The sequence below is a fragment of the Panthera onca genome, chromosome D4 (genome assembly GCF_046562875.1).
Source record: "Panthera onca isolate mPanOnc1 chromosome D4, mPanOnc1 haplotype 2, whole genome shotgun sequence".
Lineage (NCBI taxonomy): Eukaryota > Metazoa > Chordata > Mammalia > Carnivora > Felidae > Panthera > Panthera onca.
The window spans coordinates 31,765,655-31,783,522 of NC_138351.1; the positions used below are offsets into that span (position 1 = coordinate 31,765,655).

At 40.5% G+C, this 17,868-nt stretch overlaps 1 protein-coding gene across 1 annotated transcript; it reads right to left on the minus strand.

The window, feature by feature from the left end:
- Positions 1 to 12,887: 12,887 nt before the first annotated feature.
- LOC132663512 (procathepsin L) lies at positions 12,888 to 17,832 on the minus strand. The gene is made up of 8 exons (XM_060609835.2): positions 17,622 to 17,832; positions 16,500 to 16,636; positions 16,077 to 16,199; positions 15,826 to 15,972; positions 15,420 to 15,644; positions 14,807 to 14,972; positions 14,038 to 14,152; positions 12,888 to 13,282 (listed from the first exon to the last, which is right to left on the minus strand). The coding sequence occupies exons 2-8, from the start codon at positions 16,623 to 16,625 to the stop codon at positions 13,183 to 13,185; spliced, it is 1,002 nt and encodes a 333-aa protein (XP_060465818.1). The 5' UTR covers positions 16,626 to 16,636; positions 17,622 to 17,832; the 3' UTR covers positions 12,888 to 13,182.
- Positions 17,833 to 17,868: the final 36 nt, after the last annotated feature.

Genomic DNA, 17,868 nt, shown 5'->3' on the forward strand with positions numbered 1-17,868 from the left:
AACAAATGCATACACCTATATAACCCAAATTCTTATTAAGATACAGAATATTATCATCACTTTGGAAGTTCCTTCATGACCTTCCCTGTGAAATGCTCTGATATAATTTTTTAAAGTTTATTTATTTGAGAGAGAGAGAGAGAGAGAGAGAGAGAGAGAGAGCTCGCGCGCACGCGCAAGCGCGCGCACATGAACGAGTGGGGGAAGGGCAGAGAAAAAGGGAGTGGGGGGGAGAGGAAGAGAATCCCAAGCAGGTTCCACAATGTCAGTGTAGAGCCTGAGGCAGGGCTTGAATCCAAGAACTCTGAGATCATGACCTGATCCAAAAGCAAGAGTAGACACTTAATTGACTGAGCCACCCAGGTGTCCTGCTCTGATATAATTTTTTAAAATGTTTTTATTTATTTTTAAGACAGAGAGAGACAGAGCATGAGCAGGGGAGGGCCAGAGAGAGAGGCAGACACATAATCTGAAGCAGGCTCCAGGCTCTGAGCTGTCAGCACAGAGCCGGATGCGGGGCTTGAACTCACAGACTGTGAGATCATGACCTGAGCTGAAGTTGGATGTTTAACAGACTGAGCCACCCAGGCGCCCCTGATATAATTTTTAAAAGCAGAATAGAGAATCCACAAGTGAGGATTTGTTTTTTTGCTTCTACCTATATTGGCCCTCCCTCTGAGTGTTGTGTGATTAGCAATCTAGTGCTGTTCCTGGATGTGGAGGAAGAGGAGAGGGTACAGAAAGCTGAGGAAAGGACACTTCTGTCCCAATGTTGGGATATGGGATGCAGGTGGAAGTAAAGAGAATATGTATTCTGAAATTCACTAAAGCAGTCTAATCAGAATTGTCTCTTGGTATATTCCCTTATTGTCCACTTCTCTTTGGCTCTTAGCAAAATCCCTCTCTAGCCCCTTGGGCTGAGCCCAATGACTTTGAGCCAACAGCCCACGCCTCTCAGAGAAGTTCTGTGTTATTGAGACTGCATGGCTAATGACTGGCCAGTGGCAGTTCCTCATGTGAATGTTGTGTGAATGGATTGGCTGAGCAATGACAGTGCAAATCTCGGAAAGATAAATCCTCCAAATAGGAGACTTGCCTTGATTTAACCTATCTAAAGACAGTCTGTTTTCCCCTCTTTCTCCTCCTCCTTTTCCTTTACCAATTCTTACGTTTTTTAAATTGAACTGTATACTTCTGAATCTGTTACCTCATGAGAAGAATGTATATTATTATTTTTTTAATTGGAATAATACAGCAGAAAGAGAAAGTATCTCTTTTTATGCTCCAGGAAGCATACCTGGTTTATAACTTTAGAAGACTTTTAAAAATACATACAAAAATGTGTATGTCTCTCTGTGTTTTTTTTTTTTTTTTTTTTGAGAGGGCTCATGTGAATGAGGGGCAGAGAGAGAGGGAGAGAGGGACAGAAGCGGGGCTCACCTGAAGCGGGGCTTGAGCTCACTGGAAGCAGAGCTGGATCTCACGAACTGTGAGATCATGACCTGAGCGAAAGTCCGATGCTTAACTGACTGAGCCACCCACATGCCCTTGTCTCTGTATTTTAAAAAAATTGTAACAAATTATTCATACTGATCTACAACTTGCTTTTTTACCTGAGATGTATATTTCACAGGCATTACTATGTGCTTCTTCTGCTGTAAGATCTACTGACTTCGAGAAAATGACTCACAAAACAACCTGAGAGTTTTATTTTATTTATTTTACTTTATTTTATTTTATTTTTGTTTTATTGGGTTTATTCTTTTCAAAGTCATGTGGATTAATTTAAGTGTCTCAAGTAAAACTTTGGTTACAAAATGACATGGTTGGCCAAGAAAACAATTTAGGAACTCACAATTTTCCATCCACTGATTTTTGAACATTTTTAAGGAGAACCCCTTCTCCCAAGGCTGTTTTTTTTTTTTTAATTTTTTTTAACATTTATTTATTTTTGAGACAGAGAGAGACAGAGCATGAACGGGGGAGGGGCAGAGAGAGAGGGAGACACAGAATCGGAAGCAGGCTCCAGCCCACAGCCTGACGCGGGGCTCGAACTCACGGACCGCAAGATCGTGACCTGAGCTGAAGTCGGACGCTCAACCAACTAAGCCACCCAGGCGCCCCCCAAGGCTGGTTTTAAAGAGTGCTTAAGTAATAATCTGCTTGAGGAATTGTACTTAGCCATTTCTTTACTAAGGGATGAGCAGAAAAAATAAAGTAAGGAAGAAAAATTTTGAGCTTCCTTATCACACCAGAAGGGAATTCCAACTCATAGTTACAAAATGGGATACCCTAAGACCCTAAGCAACATATTTACTACAATTTTTGCCTGTAAGAAAGCCTCCTGATCCCATCAGTTTCCCTTCTTAAGCAAGGCATGGAAAGGTCTTAATATCTGGGTTAGATGGGGACAAGAAGGTCTCCAGTAATCCAATAAACCAACAAAAGCCTGTAATTCCTTTACTGGTTCAGGGATTGGGAAGGCTTGTATTTTATCAGTGACTGCCTCTGGCACCACTTTTGTCTTACCTGCCCAGATGACACCCAGGACACTGCCCAGATGACACCCAGGAAGGATCTGGTCAGTATTTACTTCCCATCCTTGTGACTTCAAGTGCACCTGTAATGACGCAGCTGCTTGAGACAGGGAGGATAAATCATCACAAGTTAACATTACATCATCTATGTAGTGATAAAGCACCATCTCCTCTGGCAATACCCAGTTTTCCAGATCTCTGGCTACCATCCTATGACAAATTGCGGGACTATGGAGGCACTCTTGGGGCAATGCCTGGAAGAGCCATTGTCTCCTGTTGCATGTAAAGGTGAACTGGCCTTGGGATTCAAATTCTAATAGAATGCTGACGAGGGGGTTAGATAGGTCTAGTACGTAATGATATGTCTTAATGGATGCTGTGATTTTTTTTTTTTTTTTCTAACAATGAGGCTATATTAGGCAACATGGCATGGCTGCATGGAGTAACTTTACTGAGTTCCCTATAATCTATTGTCATTCACCAGGTCCAATTAGATTTCTTTTTTTTTTTTTTTTTTTTTTAATGTTTATTTTAGAGAGAGAGAGAGCACAAGCTGGGGAGGGGCAGAAAGAGCCAGAGACAGAATCTGACGTAGGCTGCAGGCTGTGAGCTGTCAGCACAGAGCCCAATGTGGGGCTCGAACCCATGAACCATGAGATCATGACCTGAGCCAAAGTTGGACACTTAACCGACTGAGCCACCCAGGCGCCCCTAGATTTCTTTACAGGCCAAACTAGACTATTGGATGGGCTTTGAGCAGGCCTGATTACCTCTGCCTTTCCTAATTCTTTAATGGTGGCAGTAAACTTGTTATGCTCCCCACCCCCCGTACTTTATATTGTTTTATGCTTATTACTCTTCAGAGGAACTGGCAGCTGTATAGATTCCCATTTTGCAGAACCCACAGTGATGGGTTTTACGACTCCAATGTGCAACTTGAATTTGCCTGTCATGGTAGTTAGATCTAGATCCTGTAAAACATCTACACCCAAAACATACTGAAGAATGGGTGATACATGCACTAGAAAACAGCAGGGTGGGAGCCTGCCAATCTGTAGGTAGAGATTAGTTTGTCTGACCTTGATAATTTGTCTCCCATAGTATCAATTGCTTCTATTTCTCCCTGAGATATCAAGGAGTTTCCATAGATTAGTGTGCATTCAGCTCCAGTGTACATTAGAGCTAGTACAGTCTGTCTGTTAGTGTGAAACTAATAAATGATTAATTCAACATGGGGCCTCTGGTCACCCCTATTGTACTCACCAGAGGGCAATGTTGATCTAACTTCTAATCTCTAGGAGTAAGGAGTACCCATACTCTAAATTCGCTTGTTAGCAGAGGGGCACTCAGGAACACATCTGGCTTTTTTGAGCCTTCTTTCAAGGGAATAAACTGCTTTCCTTTAGTCAATGCCTTCCATAGGCTTAGCAGGAACCATTGGATTGCTTGTCTATATTTCCTCTTAGGGTCCTAGATAATATTAGAGTTTACAACTAGTAAATCTAGTTGTTTACTAGAGACCCTGATGGACCCCCTTTCTGCCATTTTATTATTGGCAGGATCCTTTGTTTTTCCATTTTTCAACCCATCTATTTCCCCTATGCCAGATTCTTTTGGTTTCATTTAAGTCAGCCACCATAGCCACTACTGTAGCAATGGACTGATTAACCATAGGTGCAAGGACAGATGCTAAAGTCTCATAACATGCCCCTGAGGCATGGTCTTTCATATAAGAGGAAAATAATTATTTGGTCCTCTAAAATGCTGAATGTAAATGGCATGTTTCATTCCCAGTTCTCATATAATTTCTTGTAGTTCTTCCATAGAGGTCCAGTGTAATGGAGGGTAGGGAAAAATCCCCTTCATTAGGCCAAGTCATCTTTTTTTTTTTTCATTTACATCCAAGTTAGCATATAGTGCAAACAATGATTTCAGGAGTAGATTCCTTAATGCCCCTTACCCATTTAGCCCATCCCCCTCCCACAACCCCTCCAGTAACCCTGTTTGTTCTCCATATTTAAAGAGTCTGTTATGTTTTGTCCCGCTCCCTGTTTTTATATTATTTTTGCTTCCCTTCCCTGATGTTCATCTGTTTTGTATCTTAAAGTCCTCATATGAGTGAAGTCATATATTTGTCTTTCTCTGACTGACTAATTTCGCTTAGCATAATTTCGCTCTAGTTCCATCCACGTAGTTGTGAATGGCAAGATTTCATTCTTTTTGACTGCCGAGTAATACTCCACTGTATATATATATATATATATATATATATATATATATATGTGTGTGTGTGTGTGTGTGTGTGTGTGTGTGCATTTTTCTAGTTTTCTAGTGCATGCATTCTTTATCCATTCATTCATCAATGGACATTTGGGCTTTGTCCATACTTTGTAGGCCAGGTCATTTTAATGCTAGAGTTTATCAAATCAATCAAATTAGCTAAGCACTTACCCATGCCTGCGGCATGGTATATAACCTTTGTTCCAAGGCAGGTTGAGCAGTGACTGAGGCCATTTTTGACATCTCAGACCCTCTAACACAATACCATCTGTCCCAATATTCCACAGTTGTAACATACAAGATGCATCCCTTCTTGGCCTTTTTGCTTAAAATGCCTCATTAGCTCCACTAATTCACCTCATAGTCATTTTCTGACTTGTTGGAATTTATTCTTGGTTATCTCAAGGCTCATGAGGGGCCTGGGTCTTTGTTTGAATCAAAGGGTATGACTGTAAGTCATTTTCCTTGTCTATTATAATATCCTCCCCATAAGCGGAGTCATTATTCCAGGGATCCTAAGCTTTAGGGTCCCAATTCTCTTGAAATATAATAATTCTCACTTTAGTGTATGGTAGCCTGCACCCATGCATCTTTGCCATTGTACATGTCATACTTCCTAAGCATTTCTCCTGCTGTTGTATTCTTGTGGACAAGATATCCATATTAGATGTGGCTTGTACATCCTTTTCCAAAGTCAATGCTTCTCTAGTCTGTTCTAATTCTCTCCTTACTTATAATTCTGCAGTGTCTCATAATGCACATATCTCTGGCCAAGCTACTGCCACAATAGCTTGTTCACTTTCCCTTCCCTTTTCCCTACCATTCTAGATAGGATATCTAACAATCCTTTGGGCCATTTCAGGGTATCCCCCTATTCATGCACTGCTCCAAAATGCTCAAAAAACCTAGCTGAGTCTTCCCACATGACAGTGGCTGGCCAGCTTGGGATTTCCCCCACCGACAATGGGATTTCCCCCACGGACTATGGGCTTTCCCCTGACAGAGCCCCTTTATCTCTGCTTGTTTTGTTTTAGGTCTCTAGCTTAGCTCACCAATTGTTAGAAGATCGAAGAGGAACAGTAAGGTATCCTTTGAGATACTTTGAAACCAAAAAATGAAGTAAGCCACTCCATACCATTTACACACAGTTTTACTGATATGGGGATTGGGTGGATGACGATCCAGGTGCTTTGCAGCTGTTGTCTGCAAGGTCTGGAGCTTAATCCACAGATTTTATAGAGCAAGGGGGTATGCAGAGGCCATTGTAGGGTCAAACTGTTTAACATTTAACAGATCATCTGTGCACCAGAGTGGGGGAAGGGAAGAAACGATATTATCTCTACTAGTTATCTAAACAACCTTAGGGATGATCAGATTAAGCCTTCTTGCATTCTGGTTAGGGGATACATAAACCTCCAAGGACCTGGAACAAGTATCCCTGAGGGAGATCATTGCAGGGACAGGAACAAGATGGAAGGCCAAAGAATCAGTCTGCTCTCCTACACCTACACTAAATGTAGTCTAGATGCTTTTGGTATATTGTAGAAGAAAAGGTATCCAAAGGTTTGGGAGTTTCAAATGTTAGAGTGGATTTGTCATGTAACAATGCTCACTCACCACAGAAGGGTATAGAGGACACAACTTCTTCCACTATGACTGTAAGAAATAAATTTGTGAGGGAAATCCTAGTATCTTTGAAAAGCTCTGTGGTCACTCTTCTCAACAGATTAGAAATTACAGTGGAAAATGCTGCCACTGAATTGAGATTCTTAAATGCAATGGGGTAAGTGGATCCTGGGTGGCAGGAGCCAAATGGTGGCACTTAATCACCAAAGATAAGGTGGATGTAGAGGCCACTTTTAGGTGACGTGCTTGAGCAATAGAAACTTGAGCAAGACAAAAGGGCCCACAGTGACTACCGAGTGGACGTAAACAGACTCACTGAGTGACCCACCTCGACCTAGTCATAGGCCCTAACTGACCAATGAGCTACTTACAACCAGGCACAGGTACCAAAAAAGGGAAAATTCCATAAGTTCCCATGTTTTCTCACTCCACTCTATAACTATAGTCCCTCACCACTGTGGCAGATAGTTTCTCCTTTGCTGTCCTGCCCAGTGCTCCATTGCAGTGTGTTCAATAAATTTCTATCTCCTTTGTTCTGGCTCGGGTGAATTCTTTCACTGCCAGTGCCACTGACCCCCACCCAACTGGAACACACCACAGTGGACATGGTTACCAAAGTGGACAGCAGAGTTGCTGCAGTAGTTAGAACAGTCTGACTTGCAAGGACCTATGGCACTGGCTAGCTGATAATAGTGTCCCTAGAAGAGAAGCAGGTGGGCAGTCTACTAAATTCTTATATCATCTGTAAAAGCAGATGAGTTCTAGGTCTAACTTGAACAGCAGAAGTCTAACTTGAAAAAAAAAAGAGTTACAGCCCCTCAATTAATTCCAGAACTTGAGACAGTTTACAGACTCCAAACCCTTAACTGAAAGGGAAACTGTGTCCCCACTATACTGTTGATTTTTATTCTGTTTATACTCTTTTTACTGTTCATTTTTTCTCCCAGGCTGTTCCAAAGAGGCTGATAGCCTTTTATAAAGGTGATATGTTTTGGAAAAAAATAAGACAATCAGACATTTTGGGAACTACTCAATACTGCCTCTGAACTGACACTAATTCTAGGAGACCCAAACCTCACACATCAGAGTAGGGGTTTATGGAGAAAGGGTGATCAATGGAGTTTTTGCTCAGGTCCATCTCAGTGGGTTCAGTATAGTTTTTTCCCCCCAGTTCCAGAATGGATAAATGGAATTGACATTCTCAGCAACGGGCAGAATTCCCACACTGGTTCCCAGATCTGTGGAGTTAGGGGTATTATAGTAGGAAAGACCAAGTGGAATTCACCAGAACTGCTTCTACCTTGCAAAATAGTAAGCCAAAAGCAGTGACACATTTCTGGAGGGATTTCAGAAATTAGGGCCACCATCAAGGACTTGAAAGATTCAGGGATCGTGATTTTCACCACCACATCCTCATTCAACTCATCTATTTGGCCTGTGAAAAAAACACACGGATCTTGAAGAATGACAGTGAATTATCATAAACTTAACCCGTGAATTATCATAAACTAACCATAAACTTAACTCCAATTGCTATTCCAGATCTGGTTACATAGCTTCAGCAAATTAACGTATCCCTTACTACCTGGTATGCAGGTATTGATCTGGTAAATGCTTTTTTCCCCTCCACACCTATGAGTAAAGACCACCAGAAGCAGTTTGTTTTCAGTTGGCAAGGCCAACAATACACCTTCACCTTAGGGGCATATCAGCTCTCCAGCTGTACATCATAATTTAGTTCTCAGGGATCTTGATTATCTTTTTCCCCACATCATAGTGGTCCATTACATTGATGACATTATGCTAAATAGAACTAGTGAGCAGGAAGTAGGAACTATTTTAGACTTACTGGTCTTATTGGTAAGACATCTGCATGTCAGAGGGTGGGAAATAAATCCTACAAAAACTTAAGGGCTTCCCATCTCAGTAAAATTTCTAGGTGTTCAGTGATGTTGAGCATGTCAAGATATCCCTTCTAAGATGAAGCATAAATTGTTGCATCTGGCTCCACTATAACCAAAAAAGAGAATGCTTAGTGAGCCTCTTTGGATTTTGAAGGCAACACATTCCTCATTTGAGTATGCTACTCTGGTCCATTTACTGAGTAACCCAAAAACACTGTTAAATTTTGAGTGGGGCTGAGAACAAGATAAGGCTGCAACAGGTCCAGGCTGCTATCTATGCAAGCTACTGGGCCCCTTGGACCATATGATTCAGTAGATTCAATGATGCTTGAAGTGTCAGTAGTAGAAATGCTGTTTGGAGCCACTGATAGGCTCCAATAGACAAATAGTAATGCAGACCCTTAAGGATTTGGGGAGTGAAGTCACGCTATCCTCTGCAGATAACTATTCTCCTTTCGAAAAACAGCTTTTAGCTTGGCTACTGGGTATTAGAGAATAAATGCTTAAAAATGGGCCACCAATTTCATGAGCTGCTCATCATGAACTGTGTATTATCTGACCCACCAAGCCACAAAGCCAAATGTGCATTGCAGCACTCCATCATTAAGTAGAAGTGGTATATATGGGATTGGGTCTAAGCAGGCCCTCAAAGCAGAAGTTACATTAGGAAGGGGCCAAATGCTCATGGCCCCCACTCCTGCCTTCTTGCTCCCAGCCTCAACCTATGGTCTCACAGGGCATTCTCTAAAATCAGTTGATTGAGGAAGAGAAAGCTTGGGCTGGTTTATAGATGGTTCTATGTGATATGCAGACACTAACTGAAGTGGACAACTGTAGCACACTATGACCCCTTTTGGGGACATCCCTAAAGGGCAGTGGTGAAGGGAAATCCTCCCCGTGAGCAGAATGTTGAACATCTGGTTGTTCATTTTGCTTGGAAGGAAAAATGGCCAGAAGTGCTATTATATACTAATTCATGAGCTGTAACCATGGTTTGGCTGGATTATCAGGGTCTTGGAAGAAACCTGGTTGGAAAATTGCTGACAAAGAGACCTAGAGAAGAGGTGTGTGAATAGAGCTCTCTGAATGGGCAAAAAGCATGACTATATTTTTGTCCCATGCAAATGCTCACCAAAGGTAACCTCAGTAAATCAAGTGAATAAAATGACCTGTTCTGTGACTACCAGTCATTCTTTCCTCAGCCACTCCTGTCATTGCAAATGGGCTCATGAATGGTGGCTACGGTAAAAGATGGAGGTTATGCATGGGCTCAGCAAGATGAGAATGTGAGCTCCACAAGAGACAGACTGTGACTACCTTTGTTCTATACCCCAGAACCGACAGCACAGTTGAATGAGGAAATATATTAACTACAAAAGTTTTAATATGTAGTACTGAGAAAAGAGACCATGGAGCAGCTCTTGGTAATAGTTTCTTATTAAGTTATTTAAAAATAGTGATGACCATGAACATTTCTGAAATTCTGTAAAGTGATGGGAGATAAACACACATACACACATACATACATATATATGTATGTAAACATGTATATATACACTAATACTTGCTTCTTTAAACTCCCACAAGTTTTTTGTTTTAGATTTTTATATCAGCCAAAAGGTAACTGAGTTTAGGAAACAGCCAATTTCAAATTTTATAGGCAAAACATATAAATGTGGTCTTAACTGTAACTTAACTGTAACTTTCATCAATCATAAATCACTAACAGAAATAGGGAAGTCTATACTTGCTTAAGATTTTGTAAGTATACCTTGGAGATGGTGATGAAAATTAAGTGCAAAAAATGAGTTTTCTAATTACAGTAGTTTCCCCTTATTTGTGGGTAATACATTCCCAGCCTCCCAGTGGATGCCTGAAACTGCAGATAGTACCAAACTCACACTCGTTTGACCTTTGAACAACACAGGTTTGAATTGTGTAGGCCCACTTTTTTTATACAGTATCGTTTTAATGAGTTAAACATGATGCTACTCTCATGCTTCTACACAAGAGTTTACAAACCCTTGTATTTTAATGAAAATGTCACTTGAAAGATATATTGTACGAAGTGTACTTTCAGTGAGTTAAGCACAGGAATATTCCAATATGCGTCTACATATAAGTTTACAGACTTATATCTCAAAAATGTTATCTGAAGTTATATATATGCAATGTGGTATCAATGGTTTAAGCATACGGCTTATCCTGTGCATGTAGGCCCACTTACATGTGGATTCTTTTACAGTAATGTAAATCTATTTTCCTAATGATTTTCTTAACATTTTTCTCTACTGTAAAAATACTGTAGATAATACGTATAACATCTAAAATACATGTTAATTGTATTATTGGTAAAGTTTCTGGCCAACAGTAAGCTATTAGTTAAGGTTTGGGGAGTCAAAAAGAGACTTCGGGAATTCAAAAGTTATACAGATTTTCAACTGCATGAGATGGGGATAGGGTTGGCACCCCTAGGCCCCACGTTATTCAAGGATCAACTGCACTGTTTTTTCCTATACATATATGATAAAATTTAATTTGTAAATTAGGCATAGGATAAAATCAACATGAAAATGGAATTATAGTATATTGTAATAAGTTATGTGAATGTGGTCTCTGTCAAAATATCTTATTGTACATACTCATCCTTCTTGTGATGTGAGAGGTGATCATATATATATATATATATATATATATATATATACACATATATATAAAATATGTGATGAGATGAAGTGACGTGAATGACAGGCGCTGTGATATAGCATCAGTCTACTATTGACCTCCTACTCACCTGTCAAAAGGAGGATCATTTGCTTCTGGACTGTGGTTGACTAAAACCATGGAAAGCAAAACTGCAATTAAGGAGGGACTACTATACTGAGACCATTCTCTCCCCTAACAAGATGTCCATGTGTTATAGCTACAAATCCACGTAAGCCAATTCCTCCCTCATAACTTGCCAAATTGTCTCACTTTTCCTTACTTCCTCTGAAATATTAACTAGGATAAGTAACTATTTGGATGTCTGGACTATAGGAAATACTGGTAGCCTGTTCTTCAGATTAGATTTTGTAGTGATAACATTTGTTTCCAGCTCTCTTTATTTCAAGTCTATTGGCTCCTTTGAAATTCTTTTAGATGATAGATGTGGTTTGGAACTTTTCACAACTTAAAATATAAAGGTCTTTGGAAGTTACAAAAACAAATACTTTAGACATCTGAGGTGTCCTCTGCTTTGACAGACTTGAAACTTTTTAAAATACAAAGCCATCATGCTTCCCTTCAGTTTAGCACCCAGATGTTTCCTTAGAGTCTTGAGTTGTTCCAGGATTCTGTGGACACCACTGAGTTAGCCTGCTGTTGCAAAGCAAGATGAAGGAATCCTTTCTTAGAGAAAACTCAGATTGAAAATGGTACATTATATTGATGTATGGACAAAAATTATTGAAGGTTTTGTGGGCTATAAGGTTCTAGTTGTCCTCGATCTCTCATTCCCTTCATAATTGAGTATGGCTATATTAAATATTTCACCAGCTTAGTCCTTGTGTTTTCTTATTGATTGGGAGCATGAGATTTTTAAACACATGTATACCTGCTTCTTTGGCCTGCAGAATGTAGGTATATTTTCACAATTTTCCCCCTACTAATAAAAATACATGTCTTCTGTGGAACAGGTTAAAGAAAATAATCATCCATAACCCACCCAAAAGTTTGGCATATTTTCTTTCCATCTTTTAAATATACAAATATATTGTCTTATTTGTATTTACTACCTGTGCAACCATATGCTTAGGCTGTTTTTTTCCCTTCCAAGTTTAGTTTTAATTCAGAGATTACGTAGCTAGCTAAGCCCCCAATTTTGACCCAGTGATCTTCCTAGGCCAGAAGCCTATTTTTGTAGTCTACACTCATCTCTTGTGGATCTTTAACACATTTTTCCAGTTACTATCAAACATGAGAGACTTGTTCATCATAGACATTAAATATACTTTTGCTAACACTAGGCAACAAATGAGGCTTTTCCTAGAAGAGTTATGTGAAAGCCATCAGAGACTTGGCAGAACAAAGATAAAAGACTTGGTAATCCAGAATCTGGTCCTTATTCAACTGCAAAGTAGTCACATGGTCTTTACCAGCAATTCAAGGAGATGCTTCAGTAACTGGCTCTGAGACTTTTTTCCCATAACCTTACTAGGTTTTAACCATCTTGAGTCAAAGGAAGAGGATCTCCTTTTCTAGTGTCTAAAACCTAAGATCTTAATGTCTTCTCACTTTCCTAAAGAGTGAATTGTTAAATTATTAAAACAATTTACCTTTGCCCTTCCAGATTGTTATGTTTTGCTAGATTCAGGGTTGGGTCAACACAGCCAATAGGCAGCTGACATAAAATCTGCATATTTGTTAATTAGAAAATCTTGAGAACCACCCAGCATCCTTCTAATGCACCACTGGCATATCCAGTTATATCTTTATAGCCCAATTAGATTTTATAACTACACAAAAAGTTAATGCATTGAAAACAGAGAAGTTCCACCTCTACATGTTGAGTTAAAATTTATTTTAAAAGGTAAAGTTTTATATATCCTTTGAAAAAATGAAAATTCAAAAGTCTTAGAATTAAGTAATGAGTCTTCAACATTATAAAGCTATTTATAACAGCAATTAAGGTAGTGGTAAAGTTTTACCCTTATAAAAATGTCACAGAATTCAAATCACAACTTGGATCTTCAATGATTCAAGTGTCTTATGTTACATAAGGGTTTGGTCAGTTTTAAGATAAAAATTCCTCCAGATATGCTGTCCTTAAGTCCTCTGATACCCCATCCACCAGCTTACACAGTGGGATAGCTGGCTGCCGTAGCAATTCCACAGTGGTTGTTCTGGTCTTTGGCCATTTTTACATAGCCACTCCAGCCCCATTCTGGACCCCAACTGAAAAAAGAAGAAGTTTTTTGTTTTATACAAAGTATCAAGTACATATTAGCTTCATTAGTAATAGCTAATACTTAAAATAGGGCTTTCCACATATCAGGTGCTATCAAGCACTATTCTAAGTGCTATTACATATATTGGTAAGTATATCAATTCCCACAGGTCCTTAACTTTTTAAGATAGGAAACTGAGGCAGGGCTAGGATTCCAATGTAGCAGTTTGTTTCTGCAGGCTATCTTATACCCCCTCTCAAAGAACTTTAGCAGTGAAAATGGATCCAGATGACCTCAAAGCCTCTGGGAATTGGGAAGTAGAATAAAATGGCAGGGCAACAAATGGTAACAGGAAGGACATACAGAGCCCACTGGACTCTTAGAAAATCCTTCAGAGTTAAAAGAGTCAGCAGTTGTTTCTGCTCAGTATACCTTGTTGAAAAACTGGACACAAAAAAGGAAACCAGCCCTTAACCTTACAGGTGCAAAATCCTTTACCTAAACTCTTGGGGCCAGATGTGTTTCTGAATAAAGTTTTCAAAATTTGGAAATGCAATGTTATAAATATGTAATAATAAGTCCAACAAGCTTGCTACAGAATCCTGTAATCAAACATCAGTACATTTTACCCTTATAAAAAATGTCAAGAGTGTTCACTCTAAGTTCTGGGATTTCAAAATGAGTTTTGGATTTGAAATCAAATACTGATTCCAAACAAGCACTCCCTTTTCAATTTAATATATAACATTTGGAGTTTTATACCTGTTCTTGACAATCCAAAATTTTTTACTTGAATCCGTTTCTTCAAAGCCATAGCCAACTACAAGAACACCATGATCCAGGTTTTCGCTGCTGCAGTCTGGATCATAATAAATGCCTAGAGGAGTAAAATTTGGGGTGAGAAGCTTCAATTGACACATGACAGTAACTCACCCTATCTACCACGGTTAAGAGACATCTCAAAATTCAATGAAATGCCATTAGTAAATTACATATAAAGCTTAAATATTTACCAAAAATAGTTATGGTAACTAATAAACTCAACTCACTAGAAATCAACAAAATTCCACTAAACCCAAAATATTTTCTATTCGAAAAGGATTTCCAATAATAAGATCTAGTTATCAAGGCTAAGACGATTTAGCTACTTCTACTAATATTACTTAGCATAATCCTTTCTACTTCTAAAATGCCAACTAAGGAAACAGCACATTATAAAATAACACTTGAGCCACAGGGTTCTTTACAGTTCAATAGTAAACATTATTTGGAAAAAAGGTCCAACAACTGGAGAATACTTACATCAATTATTTGTATTTGCAGAATTACACAGCCATTTAAAAACACTTAAGGAGAGCTTGTCATGAGAAAATGTCTAAAATATGTCAAATGGAAACATCACTATATTAAATGCACACACTCAAAATTCTAGTCTTGGAAAGCAGGACTCCAAACCTAACACCAAACAATTATGGTTGTGTTTTCCAATTTTGCCTGCCTGAACTTCTATAATAAAAATACAAACACCTACCTGATTTATAGAACTGGAACGACTGATGGCCTGCATCAATAGCAACAGAGATGGGCCCCACAGTTGCCACTGCCTTCATCAGGGCCTTCTCCCACTGAGGGATGTCCACAAAGCCGGTGTCATTAGCAGCAGAACACTCAGGCTTGTAGTTACAGGGCTCTGAGTCCTTTTAAAGGTAAATGGGAAAGAAACTTGATCACTACCATCCACACCTCCAGTTCTAGGACCTCAAGACTCAGCAGTTTGCAGCTTAATGATTTCCAAGTCAGCTTTGTTGTGAGTTAATAGCCAAATGTTTCTGATTTGAAATTGAAAACTTAGCAGATGTTATCTTCAGTGAAACCCCTTAGGCCTACTTGTCCATAAGAAATTTTTCACTATGCAGAAATTATGTGCAGAATGGTGTATAAAAAGCCTCCAAGTTACACAGAATTAAGGACAGCTATGTGCTAACCATCTAATCAGAGAACGTGTGCTAAGGCTGATAATTTATAGTGACAGTTCTGTCAGTTTGCATCTAAAATGTGAATGCTGAGTAAAGTGTCTGTTATCTTTGAAAATGTTCAGCTTTCAAAAGCCGAGCTGGAATAACAAGATAAGGAGCTCCATTTACCCTTCCAAGATACGGATAAGACTCCTCTGTGTCCAGGCCTCCATTGTCCTTAACATACTGGAAGGCATTATCCATTAGGCCACCATTGCAGCCCTCATTGCCTTGAGGCTGAGAGCAGTCCACCAGGTTCTGCTCACTCAATGAAACAAGTTTGCCAGTTTTCTGGAACATCTGTCCTTCAAGAGCACCAGTTGCACTAAAAGCCCAACAAGAACCACACTGACCCTGAAAATAAAAAAGTTATCAGTTTATAAGATAAATACAAAGATTCACAATAACCCATATACCCGAATATTCTTAAAACAAAACAAAACAAAACAAACAAACTCCACTGTCTACCAAAGCAAGGACACTAATTCCTTTTTGGCTTTATTCTTGGAAGGAGATCTGCTAAATATTATCATACCTGATTCTTCACAGGAGTTACATAGCCTTTCTCTCTCCAATCCACAGATTTGGGGATCTCAGCAAATACAGGTTCTTGGAACACTTTCCCTTTCTTGTGCTTCTGGTTTTGAAAGCCATTCATCACCTGCCTGAATTCTTCATTGGTCTTTAAGGAAAAGTAAGTAAAATGTTGAAAAGGCAAGAGGTTATTTTGATAAAGTACAGAGGGCAGGAAGCACAAAAAGCACAGCAATCCACGCTGACACTCACCATGTCACCAAAAGCATTCATTGCCATTGTGAAGCCATGTTTCCCTTGGCTATATTCTCGGTTATGCAGTTCAATCATTTTTATATTCTTCTCCCACACTGCTCTCCTCCATCCTTCTTCATTCTAGAGGCAAATATATAACTTACCATCTTTATTCCTACTTAAAACCAGCCCATCTTCACCTAGTGGATTTGCAGACAGGGAAAAAAGCCATGGCCCAGGATGGCTTATATTTCTGGGAGCTGTTCTCTAGCAACCACACAACAGGAATTATGCCCCATATTGTGCTCAATAATGGGTGCCATGAAGTTATTGCCTTGGTGAAAGCTGACTTCTACATGCTACTCTCTGGCTATAAACTCCCAACGGCAAGGGACTCTTTCTCTTTGGGGGTCCCTTTGGACAGTTTCATATGTTACCTACCATGCCATATAATCTCTTGTGTGTTGCCTTCCACTCGTACCATTGTGCATTTAAACTTTGATCGAATTTTGAAGCAGCTGAGGCTATTCCCAAGCAAAGGGCAGTCAGGAAGAGTGAAGGATTCATGTTTCAAAAACCTAGAAAGGAAAATGAGATCAGTATTTGATGAGACCAATCCTTTAAAAAAGCCATCCTATTTTCTCCTGAGATGTTGTAGAGTAAAAACATTTAAAGTGCCTTCGCAAATATTTACAGGTTCCTGGAAGAAGGCTAAGGATGTGGGTGGAGAAAAACAGGCCAAGGACTTGGAGGTATATGATTCAACCATCAAAATTAAAAACAGGCTGACAAGTGCTATAGGAATTGAAACAGACTTCATTGTAATTGTGCAATGATAATTTAGGTTTTGATCAGAGTTTCAGAATCTTAAGGCAACTAAGAAGCTGTTGGTCCAAGTTCTTTACTGAAAATACCGAGGTGACCCAGGAAATCTTATTTATCAGAACACCTGATCCCAAGTAGGGACAGGGATCCCCAGGGGTTAGGTAGCCACCTCACATCTTTCTTTTGACAAATATACAGCAAGGGGTGAGACATGCTTCTTGAATTGAAAGCTTTCTGAAAGACCTTCCCAGAAGGTGGGCAGGATTGCACCAGTGCTCTGCTGTCCCCACATGTGGTCTCTGCCGCCAGCACCGCCATTAACTACCCCCAAACTGAGGAAGAAATTAGGAGGCACGAGGGCATCCAGAGCCCCAGTTCCCGACCGAGACAGGGCCACGATCTCCCGGAGTTCAGAGCACCTTCTCGGGCCTGGCCCAAAGGGACACTGCAGGCGGGGCCAGGCCGAAGGCTCTCCGCCCCGCTCGCCTCCCTCAGCTTCCAGACGATGTTCACAGACCGAGGTAGAGGGAGCGCCGGGCCCCGCAGCCCTTGCGGAGGTCAGCCTGCCCTGTACCTCCTGGCCAGGCCCAGTCCCGTGGGGGCCCGGCTGCCAGACCTGTGCCCGCAACGGCCCTGAGACGGACCGACTCCTGCACAGCCTAGGACCTCCCCGTGGTCTCAGTGTCGCCCTGGGTTCCCCGAACCGCCCTGCCCCCACTTCCCATCTTCAAGGCTTACAGGATCCAGGCAGCGTCGGCTCAGCCTCACCAACTCCAGGCAAGCAGATGTTTTTATTCCCGCGGGTCGCGCCCGACACTTGCCCGTGCCCTGGGGTGAATCCCCTCCTCCAGTACCGGTCCCCAGACCAAGAAGCTGACCTACGGCGTCCACAGCTGCGCAGGCGCACTCCACAGACACACACAACCCTTCCCAGATCGCCGAGGCCGGGGATTGTGGCCCAGCTGCTCCTGACTCAGCCTTTAAG

Excerpts from the sequence above, each read along its gene's own strand:
- LOC132663512 (XM_060609835.2), bottom strand. The coding sequence starts at position 16,625 with ATGAATCCTTCACTCTTCCTGACTGCCCTTTGCTTGGGAATAGCCTCA. Across the intron at positions 14,153-14,806 it reads GTTCCAGTTCTATAAATCAG|GCATTTATTATGATCCAGAC; the intron begins GTAGGTGTTTGT and ends TTACTCCTCTAG. Across the intron at positions 13,283-14,037 it reads TTTTGGATTGTCAAGAACAG|TTGGGGTCCAGAATGGGGCT; the intron begins GTATAAAACTCC and ends TTCTTTTTTCAG.